Here is a 15,441-nt window from a genome sequence, read left to right on the forward strand (position 1 = left end):
CCAGGATCGGTCCGTTCCGTGACCGATGCTCTTAGCTCAGATCTCACGGAGCAACATAATGTCTTTCGTAGCACACCAACGCCAATTCATTGTGAATGGACCAATAACGAATATTCGAGACAGGTCCGTTCCTACTACAAACAATTTTGATCGCATGAAACTTTCAAGGAGGACATTTGAAACGATTACGCGTCGCAACGTGTTTCAAACAATAAAAGACCGTCAATAGCGTCACAAAAGAGTTACCTACATTTAACATTGAAACTTCACTTGTAATAATTGACGACCATAACGAGGAATGGAGTTAATTCGAATGAAGAAGAACGCACAAAACGTACCGACTAGCGGTAGGAATCATTATCTGATATATTAAACGGGGAAAGTTTTGGCTGCCTCAAATATGAAACTGTGAGAATAGTACGGTACAATTAACAAAGAGCTGAAATAATTAATGTGCGTCGCGGTGATGTGGCTTTTGCATAATGTAGAGTCCGCATTGAACGCATGAGAGCATCGGAAGCGGAGAGTAAAAGTTTATTTTCTGTTGTGTGATATGAGAGGTTTGATTGTGTGACAATGTTACGTACAAAGTGACGGACCATCGGATAGGAGGAGCACTTGCGCAAGCGCATCGTAAACAGAAGGCATTAGAGACAAACAGACAATAGTTTTAAATTATTAATATTTTGTTTTTATGTCAACAACCTTTAGACAGAACTATATGGAGGAAAGGGTTTAAGAGGCTGTTCAAAGGTTATTGAACGTGCTTTTGTTTTGAATTACCTTTATAGAAAGTAATAGGCGCTATACTTACAGACTGAAGACGACACCGAATGTCTTGGAGATAACCCCCATGGTCTTTTTCCAGCCCTTGATGAACTGGCGGCGGCGCGCCCCGCGGAGCGACGCCGCGCGCCCTTCTAATTCCTCGTAGTGATTAATCTTGCCGGTTTTATAAGTCCGCAAGAAAAGCTTTCATCACTAAATAAAGTCACTAAGCACGCAATGTTAACAGCACTAAGAGAAACTCCATAATCCGTCAAAACTTTTGCTTTTAAGATGTCCAAGGATTCGGGGTCCCGACGAGCCACAATCGGATGATGTAAACGAGCCCTAAACTCATTACAATACAATCTGTTATTTTGATTATTCAAATTGAATATTAAATCGTGTGCACCGTCACGAACGTTCGACGTACATTTCATACAGTTGAAAAGCAGGCGGATGCGTGCGTTCGATGCCGTGGCTTTGACAACACTGAACCGATTGACTCAACTAAGCGACTGTGATCTACAGGGGACGGACGCTACGATTTGTGAGCCGCTACGGGGGTGTTGGAACTTTGTAAGCTCGACGATTCATTTGCACTATGTACTTACACACGCGGTGACGATAAATTTTCCGTATGTCGGGAAATCTGCGAGTAATGAGCGCCCGTGGAAACGCCGCGGATACTGGACACGCGACAATTACATGAACACACAGATATGCAAATACCATGTCGTGTCAGATTCACCTCGAGGCGAGTATCGCGTGAACGAATACCCATTGCGGGACCCTTGTCGACTGTCAGTGTCATTGACTCGTATTTTGCACAGGTGTTGCAGACGAACTATACTATATGAAGTGGTGTACATCCTTCCAGAGGATGCATGTTGCATCTTTTGTGATGCAATCAAAATACACTGACTCATACCTGATTCAGCTCAAATATATTCACTAGATCTTTTAGTTCATACTTAATTCAGTTCAAATGATTTATACTAGATGAATCACGAAGATCTGGCTATGATTATATTAATAGAGAGTTCGATTAAGCATGTTCAAAGTAATTAAACATTTGATATTTTTTATTTGTTATTTCTACTCTTCTTTAAATTTCAACAAGAAATCAAACAAGTTCCGTTAGGGTTATCATTATAATCCATAAATTGAAAACTGTTAAATAGTTTGATTATTTTCTATTAAATTAAAAAAATTTGGAAATAATCGACTCCATAGTTTTTCTTTTAGTATCAATTATTTTGATATCGAATACATAATGATCGACTTACGGTTTTTAAAAATTGTATTTTATGTAAATTAAATATCCAAAAATACAATTGCTCTTCACTCAGGATCGACCTTCGGTATTAAATCACTTACGTGGTACATTTTCTCTATTGTTCACGTATTGATATTTCTTGTTATAAATGTGAAAATATATTTTTTTGTCTAAAAAATACACAAGCACTCGTTAATAGCCAGTAAACAAATATAAGTTCTACCAATTACTTAAGCTTCCAGTACACTTATTTACTTTTCAACATAAATAATTGTGAAATGTACTCAAAACAGTTCACAAAATTGAGTGTCGCAGATTTCATCCAAGCATCAGTTTGGATATCCAAATTCATTCAAATAATATCTCTTGGAATTCTCAATTAATTTATAAGCCTAGGAAAAAAATTATACGTTTCCTTATTTCATAAATCACGCAATAACGTTATTACTCGAACGCATATTTATGTATCGTATTATGTATTTATAGGTCGTTCACTAAACACGTGTACAATTTTGTAATCTCGACCTAAATCTCGCGGAGTGTCTTCATTCAATGTACGCGGCACCCGTATCTCACGAAGCGGTTATATTTAAAACGTTTTAATATTTATTGAGTGTACCGTAAGTACAATTGTTTGGGGGAGCTTTGTTATTCCTTTCCAATTTTCAGATCTAGATTTCAGAAGAGGTGATTAAGAAAAAGATAAATGGAATTAAGCTCCAAGATTACTGAGGAAAATCTTGAAGTTACCAGTGCAAAAAATCTATAGAAACTAGGGAAAAAATCGAGTGTTACTAGCAACGGTCAAGCTGCGGCGGAAATTTCTTAAAAGACAACGTAAAATTTTGTTGGCAGTTATCTTCTTTAGAAATTTAATTTGTTTTTTTTTTATCTCTGGCACGAATGTATATGAAAACGTTCTCGATAACGATCAGAAAAATAACAGACCTTTATGATGTATGAATGTGTAAGAGCGATGACGTAACCTGCTGATTACAAATCGTGAGGGAAAGTGCTAGATCGGGAGCAGCTTATATAATCATATCATATCATCAGCAGTCCACTGCTGGACATAGGCATCTCTTATTGCAGACCACTAAGCATGATTCTGGACTTCTCGCATCCAGTTTTTGCCAACCACCCTGCACAGATCGTTACTCCACCGAACTTTAGGCCGTCCTGCACTACGTCTGCTAATTCGCGGTCTCCCATCAAGTCTCCACTCAAGAAAAAATTTATCCAAACGGCTATCGGTTTTCGTTTTTTTGTTTTTGCTTACATGGGTGGACGAGCTCACAGCCCACCTGGTGTTAAGTGGTTACTGGAGCCCATAGACATCCACAACGTAAATGCGCCACCCACCTTGAGATACAAGTTCTAAGGTCTCAGTATAGTTACAGTATAGTTTCCTGCTAATAATGCCACCTCATTACCACTTCAGCTTACTAATATAAAAAATATATTAAAGCTAAGCTTAAATAAAAGATTAAGGTATATGTAACAAAATAAACTAAAGTTTAATATCTAACTTGGTACAACTTCGGAAACCATAACATCAAACAACATTATGTTTAGTCTTTTTCATTTTCGCTCAAGATCGAAAGAGACAAAATTATATGTAAATCCAGGAATAATTCTTTTTTTATGTTTGAGAGATTACTGGTGGCCCGGATGCCATCAGGGCAGGTGGGCCAGCATGGGCTCAGCCAGGAGGGGTGGAATTTACTAACAACTACCCGAGCGCCTCCTAAGGTAACCTAACAACTCAAGAGTAGTTGCTTCCCGAATGAATTTACTACCGGATCGGAATCGCGACCCGCTCAGAAGATCCAGCGAGAAATACAGCGGGCCGATGTTTAGGTTAGGTTAGGAATAATTCTAATAGCGGTGCAAATAACATAATATGTATATCTTTATTTTTCAAATATCATTCAAAATTTGTTTTTTCGATTCTTATTTGTCTTAGTTTCTCATTTAAGGCTACCGAAATTATACAGTATTTTTTCTTTGTTTCACTATAAAAAAAAATCAGAAGTCGTTTTGAATTTCAATTGGCGTTGGTTTTCTATATTTTGAGAGTTTAAATTTACATGACAAGAGGCATCGTAGCTCGTTTACGCCAATTTATTTTTTGTCCATAGTAAATCATCATTGTTGTTGATAGTTGTTATATTGTAGTGTCAATGACGTATATTATGTAAATTAAACTTTTTAAATCTAATAACCGGATTGTTTATTACGTACGCTTCATGCACATTGGCCGACTAATACGAAGAAAAAAAAATTTAAGAAAATATACCTACGTATATAATTAAAATTGTTCACATAAAATGTAATGAAGCGACTTTGACAGACGTCAGACCGATACAGATGAGTAAGCATTAATGATTAACTCGTTGCGCAAGCCTAACAAATAGTCACAACATATAAATAAATAATACCGAGCTTGATAATCTTAATGAATTAATCAACGAATTTTATAGTTTAAACTTGGATAAGAGTAATATAATAAGTAACTAGAGGTCCCGCAGTAGTCGAAATTCGACTATAATTAATTGGAATTGTAAGTTTGTACACTATTATGATTGTATTTTATACTTCTTTAATCACAAATTTCGCCAACACTATACTATAAAAAATATTAACAAAGACAAACAATATTTAATCTTTTCTCAATTTGACAACAGACGTCAAGAACAAAAGTTTGACAATAAATAGTATGCATGCGTGTGTGCGTCAAATACATGGTATGTAGTGTGTGTAATGTTTTCTTTATTGATTTAATGTATCTTTTATGCATTATTTAAAAAAAATATTAGCATTGTGCACTTCTTCTCTATATTCTCTATAAGTGTGGAAAATTTCATACTCCTCCGTCCGCGCAATTTTCGTAAAAAGGGATACAAAGTTTCTGCTTCACGTATTAATATATAGATATGTTATGATTATCATGGAAATGAAATATCAAGTCAAACTGCGTGCAAAGAAATGTCACTATCAAAAGCTTCTTTTTATATTACCCTTTATATTATTTAACTGCGCTAAAGCAAAACAGTTCAGTATAATTTACTCGTTTGATTGTCAACAAATTTTCTTTTTTGTTTTATTCAGTAGCCATTGACAAGCTATATCGTCATGATCTGTAAAATATTTAGTTATTTTCGAATGACAATAACATAACAGAAAATTTAATAAAGAAAATTAATCTGAAACTTGAAGTGGTAGGGATTGCGGATTTAAATTATTGGGCGAAAAGCTATAAGTATTATTAAGTTTTACTACTTAAGTTTTAAGAGACAATTAGGATAAGAGTTAATGAAAGTTAATAAGTTAATGAAAAACAAAATAAGCTTTATTTCAAGATAGAAAAAAAAAGTATTTAAAATAATAATAAAAACTTAGTCTTCCATGACCACGAAAACTATGAATCTATGAATCAGAGAGAAATAGTCAAAAATTTTTAATTTTATTCTATGAAAACCGTAACCTAACTTCGAGTCATTCCTACTACTCGCCACTAGGGATGTGATGAAGAAAATGATTCAAACATTGTTGGATATCGTAATGTTACCGATATAACAAGTTAATAATGTTACGTTCAAGTAAATAATAATAAGGGCGACCTTGTATCATTCAGTTCAACGGACAATGAATCACATCGGCTACGTCACGCGACTCGTTCCGTTCAAACTAAACTTGATGCTCTAGTAACTAGAACTATATAGTTAAGTTCAATTAAACGTAATCATAAACATTTCATAGTATTTCAAGCTGTGTAATGAAACGGGGAAGTTCCATACTCAATAATATAAGTTCAAACTAAGTTGGTGATCATAACAATATATTATGTATACTTATATATATGAAATTATTTTGCACACCAAAATCATAATTACTCGTAGTTTAAAACAAAAATCATAGAATGCACGAGACAATTGTAAAGTTTTTGTGTTAAGTTAGTGCCATTATCATTGAGTTAGCATCGAGACCCATACCCGATCCTGTGGACCGAATGGTACACAGTCGACGTCGCCCTAAGCGCGTCATTACGGATCCTCCCGATCCACTTTCGGTGCTTTTGGGACCCTCAAGCACCGGTCACCATCCTCGTCGAACTCGTCGATTACGACGAAGAGTGCAACGAGCGAACTAACCCATAGACACAGCCCACTAAGTTTCACGCCGGATCTTCTCAGTGAGTCGCGATTTACATCCGGTAATAGATTCTGGGAAGCTGGGGCTCTTGCTAGGGCTAGTGTTAGCAAATTATCTCAGGTCGAGCTCGTGAGCTCACCTACACGCCAGGGAAACGCTGATATAGCCTCTCAGGGCTATCAGCAAAGGTTAAAAAAAAGGTGGTGGCAGCCCAATTGGGTTTACAATAAGGACAAAATATGGTTATACAATAATGGTTTACCATAAGGACAAAATAGAACCATACCCAGAAATCGAGCAATTGTTTATGAATGCTTATACGATATTATACTTTAGACGTAGTTTTAAATGCTGGTGTTTTGGCAGTTAATTTTAACAATAGACTGACCGACGGTCCCGTTATAGTAAAGAATATCGAAATCATTACAAACTTTGATGTACGCGTCTCAGAAATTAGTCCTGTTGTCTCCATTATTCCCTTTTAGTTTCTTTTAGGAAAAAAAAAGAGGCTAAAAGCGAACAAGAACAATAAATACTCTTACTTTCAAATTGTTTCGTACTGAGAACAATAAAGCTATTGACGCGCTAAATGTAACGTTAGTTTTTGTTTGTCATTTTGGGGAGTGCTCTGAGGAATTGTTCGAGATGATACCAGCATCTCGTTTTTACCATCGCACCGCCCGCCACCGGAGTAGAGTTCATCCATACTACCTGGAGCCACTGCGGTCATCCACAGTGCGTTTCCAGAGATCTTTTTTGCCACGTACCATCCGGCTATGGAATGAGCTCCCCTCCTCGGTGTTTCCCGAGCGCTATGACATGTCCTTCTTCAAACGAGGCTTGTGGAGAGTATTAAGCGGTAGGCAGCGGCTTGGCTCTGCCCCTGGCATTGCTGAAGTCCATGGGCGACGGTAACCACTCACCATCAGGTGGGCCGTATGCCCGTCTGCCTACAAAGGCAATAAAAAAAAAAAAAAAAAAAAAAATAATAATTATACTGCAATTAGGGCCATAAAGAAAGGTCTTTTGTAGGATTCGTTCCGATTCTTCATTGTTGACTGTCAGCATTGGTTTTATGACGTAAACGTAGCAATGTAATCGTTATCACACATCTACTCTACATCAATGACATTGACAAAAGCTAATGGTCAAATAATCACGACAAAATAAGGCAAGAAAAAAAAATCGAAGCTTCAAAATAGTTCAAAGTGAATTGTTTGAGAATTGAATTTTTGGAACGAACGGTCGTCGGGTCGGAACGGGCGCATCTACCTGCGCCAAACCAAGCCCGTTGCTGGAGTACCGTTACATATAAAAAATATTACTATAGCCTTAAACACTTACCAATAGTAAATGTGAAACTGCTGCGTATAAAAACTTTTTTTGATCAATGCGTGAAATTAAAGCAGATGCGTGATCGAACATGACATGAGAGCAAAGGATTTAGGACAACAATACAGATGAAGATAATGACAGGATATAGCCGCTTAAAAGTCAATTTTGTTACGGTTTCTCTAAACAACTTTTTCGATGTATTTCTTCACTATTAATTCAAGTAATGCTGTTTATGTTAAATGTCGTGAATTTTTATATTTTGTTTTTTGGGAGAGAACCAAATGCGCGTAAACAGTTTAAAAAAATGAATTCATATATCATAATGATTGTCATTAAAAATGTCCACTGAAAATATACTAAATGTTGTTAATTAAGGAGTACGTTTTTTTTTATTGCCCTTGTAGACAGACGAGCATCCGGCCCACCAGATGGTGAGTGGTTACCGTCGCCCATGGACTTCAGCAATGCCAGGGGCAGAGCCAAGCCGCTGCCTACCGAAAATCTAAGTAGTAGTTAAACTTAATGCTCATAGAATAAATCACTCTAAAAACAGAATTGTAAAGTTCCAAAACGAAAAATAAGATTCCACAATAATCGATCACGTCTATCCCAGGATTATAAGGTTTTTTTACACACAATGTATAGAATCAAGTTGAATGTTCATAAAAACTTTCCGGATTCCAAACGACAATACCATATCCCGTTAGAAGGTACCGGCTTTGGCAAAATAATTCAAAATTCCTCTACAATTATCGCACATGTTGTCATTGTAAGGAGAACACACCTGCTCGCCTTCGCTCCAACGGAATATGAACCAACCCTCATTGTGCCCTGAACAAACATACTCGCTTCAAGATTTCTTTTAAGTGACCATGATAAACTAATCTTTGAAGGCCTAACGTGAAAAGCATAGTTTGTCCACGATAAAAACAAAAACATGTACACCCCACTTGATAGTGGATACATAACGTTAAAACCTTTCTTTTCTACACGCAGATCGGTCATGTCACTATTTAGATAGGCATATTTACTTGTACCTATTTACCTATATGATAGTTTAAAGAGCCACGTATTGTAAAGTTAGTTTTATCAACTGAAGTATGTGCAGCCATTAGGACAGTTATCAATTGATGTTATCAAGCACCATGGTGTCAATTGTTTGCTTTGATACTAATTAGGCTTAAAGAATTTTAGATTACTGCTTCTGTAAATCCCTTTGTGTCGGCTATATGCGAAAAGATTAAAATGTATGGAAAACATGTCAAGGTTTACATTACTTCATTACATTGTTATAATGACCACATAGAAACACGGTAGGTACTCGCTATGAAATGGTGGTAAAACAAGGATTTTTATGTTGATCTGTATGATAGCTGAAATATGATTACTGAATTAGATTACAGAAGTACGCTATTTCGAAAGGTTTCAATTCAATATGAAACGCGTGAAGAATAAAATAAAAAAACAAATCTATTTATCATTTAATAAATTCCGTCATCTTGTTTTTATAATAGGGCTTACGATAACTTTTTTTACGCAATTAATAAGATTATTAAGTATATTTACGAAAAACGTTACATTGTTCACTATTTTATTAAGTTTTGAATTTGTAAACTAGTTATTTTTATTACACTGAAAAATAATAAGGTTTCATTGCAATCAGAATCAAATATGTAAGAGTGGAATATTTGTTTATCCATTGCATAAATTTGCCGGCCAACTTTGATATTCCACCAGTATTTTATAATATGACTAGATAGCAGATATATTTGTTAAGAGAATTAATTACCTCAAGCATGAAGAACAAATTCAATAAATCGAAATTTTAAGGTGAAAATTGATATTGATCGGCAACACCTTTATTTTGTTTCGTATTATTCAAATCACTTCTGATTTCTGGGTAACCAAATGTAAATATTTCATCAAAGAAAATTTATTAACGTTTTTCGTTTTCTCTGAAATCACAAGCTAAGTTTATTTTAATTGAATAACATTTGGCGAACCTCCCTGAAGATATCAAAATGCAGATGAGGGATAACAATGTTTGTTTGTTTTGTTCAAGATGGCAGGATCTCGTTCTGAAAATACTCGACGCTTGCGTGATGGGAGCGCGCGAAAATAACTTTCGTCCGCCCAACGGCGTGCGATGCGCTATCGCAAGCTTTTATGAGATCTAATATATTTGCGTAGTTTGATATAACGTAGGTACCGAAATATCGTGGACAAATTAGCCTATGTGCAGAAATGTTAGTTCCCTAGTTTAATGTTTGGGAGGTTTAAAAACAAAGAGAAGGTCTTTTTCATCGAGCTGATGAAATTTCGCGGTAGATCTAGTCCGCGCGTTATTGTTCCGAACGTGTGCAAGCTCATCTTGAAAATGTTGTAAAAGAGATTCAGGCATCTATCAAATATCTTGTATTGTGTGATAGCTATCGCCGCAAGCCTATTTATTTAAAACATCATTACAATATAGTCCGCATACCAACTACAGATGACATTATTTTATTTATATAATAAATCACTTAATCGCGGCTTGGCTCTACCCCTGGCATTGCTGAAGTCCATGGGCGACGGTAACCACTCACCATCAGGTGGGCCGTATGCTCGTCTGCCTGCAAGGGCAATAAAAAAAAAAAAAAAAAAACTTAGAACTTTTCTTCTAGGCATAAGTAGATCGTTCGGAACTTGATCATTGTCTGCTATTTCTTTATTTAGAGATCCATTGCACCTAAGAAAGGGATTAGTTTGATTGTCTTGTTCGAATGATCTTAAATGAAATGAAAATAGCGTTCTATAATAGTCGATATTACGCGTTATTTAAAGGGTAAAAGAATTAGTGCATTTTTTTTATTTATGTTGAGAGGTTATGTCAGCGTCAAAAATGTCAAAAAAAAATCGTAACCTAACAACTAGGTGAGCTCACAGGGCTTAAACCTGACGTTGCTAACACTAACCCTAGCAAGAGCAGTGCTTCTTAGAAACTACCACCGGATCGGAAACGCGACCCACTGAGAAGATTCGGCGGGAAACTCGGTGGGCTGAGTCTGTGAGTTAATTTACTCGTCGAGCCCTTCGTCGCAAACGACGGGTTTGACGAGAACGATGACCAGATTAGTGCAAGTAGTTTCTATATAAATTCTGATAGAATTGAAGATAGCAGAAATCAGAAGGAAAAAAAACAAAGAATACTTGATTGATACAAGTCGAATTGTATTTGAATGGTATTTTTTGGTTTCATTCATTTTATCGTCAACATTATTTCTAATTAGTTCGTTCATCACCATCATCCATCGCTTTACCGACAGGCACTTGCCCGGCTTTCTTATCAATACTTCTAAATGTTCAAATACTTTCATTATGTACAGATCTTATAATGAAACAATAAAAATTACGCAGTTTCACAAAACAGAAGCGCGTGCTACTAATGATAATAATTGTTTATTATTGATCATTGTTTGATGCAGCCGTTCAATAATGGATGAGATTGGTAACAGAGCACAAGGCCGTTTACGAGAAACGCTCCGAGACTTCTGAGTAACGTCCCGTAACATTTCTCAAGAATTTACAATAGATAAGATGTATATACGTCCAGCTGATGTTGCACTCGTCCGGCTAACGTATACAGATAATAGATACTTTGACATATTTCATTGTTAAATTATAATATGTTTGATAATATGAATAATATGTTGCACTCATTTTTTTATTGTAATTGATGTTACTAGAGGTCCCGCAGTAGTCGAAATTCGACTATAATTAATTGGAATTGTAAGTTTGTACACTATTATGATTGTATTTTATACTTCTATAATCACAAATTTCGCCAAGACTACACTATAAAAAATATTAACAAAGACAAATAAAATTGAATCTCAATTTGACAACAGACGTCAAGAAGAAAAGTCTGACAATAAATTAGTATGCATGCGTGTGTGCGTCAAATACATGGTATGTAGTGTGTGTAATGTTTTCTTTATTGATGTAATGTATCTTTTATGCATTCTTTTAAAAAAATATTAGCATTGTGAAATTTTCCACACTTATAAGTGTGGAAAATGGACTAAGAAGAAGTGCTTCTCTATATTCTCTATAAGTGTGGAAAATTTCATACTGCTCCGTCCGCGCAATTTTCGTAAAAAGGGATACAAAGTTTTTGCTTCACGTATTATAATTGATGTTATTCCGATAAACGTACCCAAGTATTCTGCCGCTAACAATCAAATAAATATAACGCGATCAAAAATTGCGGTCAATATTTTGGTTAGTAATTACCGTTGACATAATATTTTTGAGCATCTTTGGCCTAAATTATATGATGTGCGATGTATTCATATCAATCAATGCGTGTATACCGCATTTAAGTTCCGCAGGCAATTACAACTTTTGTATGGGAATAAACACGTGTCACGACCTACCTCCACGATAAAGGAATAAGATATTCTAGTACAAATGAAAACAGTATAGGATTATGTGATTGCTTATTTAATGGTAGTAAGTACGTATTTTGAGCCCACCCGGGTAGTTTACATCGTCCTGCCTGTTTCTGCCGTGAATCATATGTGGCGGGTAGCCATCATTCAACACAAGATATTCGACAGATGCCTGAATCTCGCTTACGACATTTTCATGATAAGTTTGCATTTATACAAGTTCCGGAGAACAACATTGGGACCGTCGGTCTACCGAGCAATGACATCCACTCGGTGGAAGATCTTCCCTTTGTCGTAAAACCTCCCACAGATGCATGTGTACGGTGTAACAGTCGCTATTCAATACGGTATTAGGTTGGTGGCATTAACATATAACATATAACATATAACCACTTAACACATCTGAGTCGATAACTCTGCCAATGTACCCAACTACCGCAATAAAGAAATAATTTCGCTTCATTTCACGAATACACGCGGAAACTAGAAAAGTACGTGTCAAGATTGACATAAATAAATATGAAAATTTATAAAATCGAGACATTTTTTTAAATATTTTGTTATTGCTTAGGTGGGCGATTGACCTCACGACCCACCTGATGTTAAGGTGGTTACCGGAGCCCATAGATGTCTACAACGTAAATGCCGCCACCCACCTTAAGACATGAGCTGTGAGGTCTCATTTTTAGCAGTACAACGGCTACCCCGCCCTTCAAACCGAAACGCATTACTGCTTTACAGCAGAAATAGGCAGGGTGGTGGTACCTACCCGTTCGGACTCACTAGACGTCCTACCACCAGTAAGAAGACTTATAGATAAAGCCACACTTTATTTAACTAAAGTTATTTAAGTCATCGCTTCTCTTTGACAGCTTCTTGATATAAACCGTCCGCTTGTCAGAGCTGGTCGTAAACGTCGCTGGGCTGTGGCTCGGCTTCATTGTCTGACTGATGACTGAATTAGTTGGCGACAGGCGACGTGTTTTGTAAGATAAATTCTTGTTAGCGAAACGAAGATGATTTTGACGTAAATTAATGTCATTTTATGTGTGTGTGTGTGTGTGTGTGTGTTGGAAAAACAATTTATACAGTGATTATTTTTGTAGATGTCACGACGTGATGCTAATTGTACATTATGTTAATTGATTTTGTAGTGATCTTTATTTGTCCCATGATACGATTGTAACGATGTAAAACACTGATTTTTTCTGAACAAATTTTTCATCTTGTAATTTATTTACCTTAACAGTTTGAAACAACTAGAGACTTCTACGTAACTGACATTTTCGTAATAATGAAAAAGAAAAAAGCGAGGTATACGGTAGTACTTAAAGTACTAAATTGCATTAACAATTGATAGGGCTTGACATTATTTAAATTACACGAAATAAATTTGTCGAGTATCCCACAATTGGGTTACTGATGGCATTAATCTCGTAGTTGATTGTATGCAAATGCCCGCATGCCGTTATTCTGGCCCCTATAGTTGCCAATTGATTAATTTCTTGCGTAAGTATCTGAGTAACTGACCTACACTTCATTTGATTTTATCAATAAAACGAAAAAGGAAAAGCTATCGATACTCGAACATTAAAAGGATGATGGTGAAGCGAGGCCCCGAAACGGGTCGCGTGCCTTAGTTTTGCCTATGTCCAACAATGGACTAAAATAGGCTGTTAATGATCATGACCATGATGATGATGACGATAATGACAATGATGACGATGATGATGATAAATAAAAAGATTCTAAAAGCCAATACCTTACACGACAGGCTTTCAATTGATGATAAAGGATCAATGGCTATTCGTATGACTGTTCTGTTTATTTTTGCCACGAAACCTTTTAGAATAGTGGGATATTGTAATGGAGCTGATGTCTTAATGTTTCGATGTGGACAGAGGCATTTACGTTTTGCTGTCCATGGGCTCCAGTGTTCTCTTGACATCAAGTAGGTCGTGAGATGATCTGACCTATCACAACACAAAGACGTCATTTTTCCTAAGCATGTGACAATTGGGTTTAAACTGCTCTTCGTGTACTAATGTAAAGTTATAAAATCGATATTCAAAGAAGTGGAGCAATAATCCGGCAAGATGTTTACGTTGGTTCGCGTATCCAAAGTATGGCCATAAAGCTTATAGTGCGCAGTTTCATTACCATAGCTAAAGTAAAACCATGCAACGTTACAACGTGTACGGGTCGTAAACTAATTTTATTGGGACTTATTTTAGGAAAACAAACTACTTTGTGCAAACTCGATTGCGGAATTTTGAAATCGATCTAATAAATAAAAAAACCTTTTTTTTTTAATTATGCAAATAAGGTAAAATCTGAAATATATAAAAGAGAATCTTCAAATTTACAAAACCAACGACCAGGTTGGTTCTCATCAATGAAAAGTGTAGTGGAAAACGAAGCAGAGTAAGATAATACTAGACATTGGATGAGATTGGAATCCTGAGCCAAAATTGTACAGAATCAATTCAAAGAAATCATCTAATAATAAAATAAAATTGATTTGAAAAACGTACAATACAAAGCACTTCTTATTAATAAACAACCCATCAATCAACTTGCAACAAACAACGACGCTTCAAAGAAAATTACTCCACTTCCAAGTTGAAACTTTGATTTGTTTATAGAGCCGATTGTTATTAGACGTACGACTTATGTTTTGGGTCACTCGTGTTTTGTATAATCAATTGTTTTTATTTACTATGTTACGTTGATATGAAAGTTGACACTATTTTTAAATGAATACAAATAAATTAGTATATATGCTCAGAGTTATCACTGGTGGTAGGACCTCTTGCGAGTCCGCATAGGTAGGTACCACCACCCCGCCTATTTCTGCCGTGAAGCAGTAATGCGTTTCGGTTTGAAGGGTGGGGTAGCCGTTGTAATTATACTGAGACCTTAGAACTTTTATCTCAAGGTGGGTGGCGCATTTACATTGTAGATGTCTATGGGCTCCAGTAACCACTTAACACCAGGTGGGCTGTGAGCTCGTCCACCCATATAAGCAATAAATAAATAAAAGTTAAATGTGATTATTTGATCTTTTCAATACTATTCTAAAAGATCTTCAACTCAAAGCTCTTCTCGGAAAACGAATAAAGTCAGTCATGTTTCATTGAAAATAAATTTCAATAATGTCACATCAAAGTATAAACATAAATTTATCGAGTTAGTTTTCAGTTATAAGCCGTTTGCTAAGGTATAATCTAGCTTGATAATACCGCTGCTCACTTTTTGTTTTTCAGAAGTTGTTTTTTTTTTATTGTTGGTGGTACCTACCCGCGCGGACTGACAAGAGGTCCTACCGCCTACCGTCAGTAATTACGCAAATTATAATTATGCGGGTTTTGATTTTTATTACACGATGTTATTCATCACTGTGGAAGTCAATCGTGAACATTGGTTGAGAACGTACTTCATTACAAAAATTGGTATCCGCGTGGGATTCGAACACCG

At 36.0% G+C, this 15,441-nt stretch overlaps 2 protein-coding genes across 8 annotated transcripts in view; both read right to left on the reverse strand.

The window, feature by feature from the left end:
• Positions 1-15,441, reverse strand: part of LOC110385588 (uncharacterized) — a 933,915-nt gene that overhangs the window by 348,230 nt on the left and 570,244 nt on the right. The window lies entirely within an intron of this gene.
• LOC101741169 (E3 ubiquitin-protein ligase HECW2) overlaps positions 1-15,441 on the reverse strand; it is a 112,838-nt gene that overhangs the window by 30,147 nt on the left and 67,250 nt on the right. Inside the window, exon 1 of one of the 7 annotated variants that reach the window (XM_038013552.2) lies at positions 815-1,282. The exons of the other annotated variants lie outside the window; for them this stretch is intronic. Coding sequence (XP_037869480.1) covers positions 815-855 — 41 coding nt within the window. The 5' untranslated portion in view covers positions 856-1,282. Of the gene's footprint in view, positions 1-814; positions 1,283-15,441 lie in introns of those variants that run through there. 7 annotated transcript variants of the gene reach the window in all.

Source organism: Bombyx mori, chromosome 10 (genome assembly GCF_030269925.1).
Source record: "Bombyx mori chromosome 10, ASM3026992v2".
NCBI classification, from domain to species: Eukaryota; Metazoa; Arthropoda; class Insecta; order Lepidoptera; family Bombycidae; genus Bombyx; species Bombyx mori.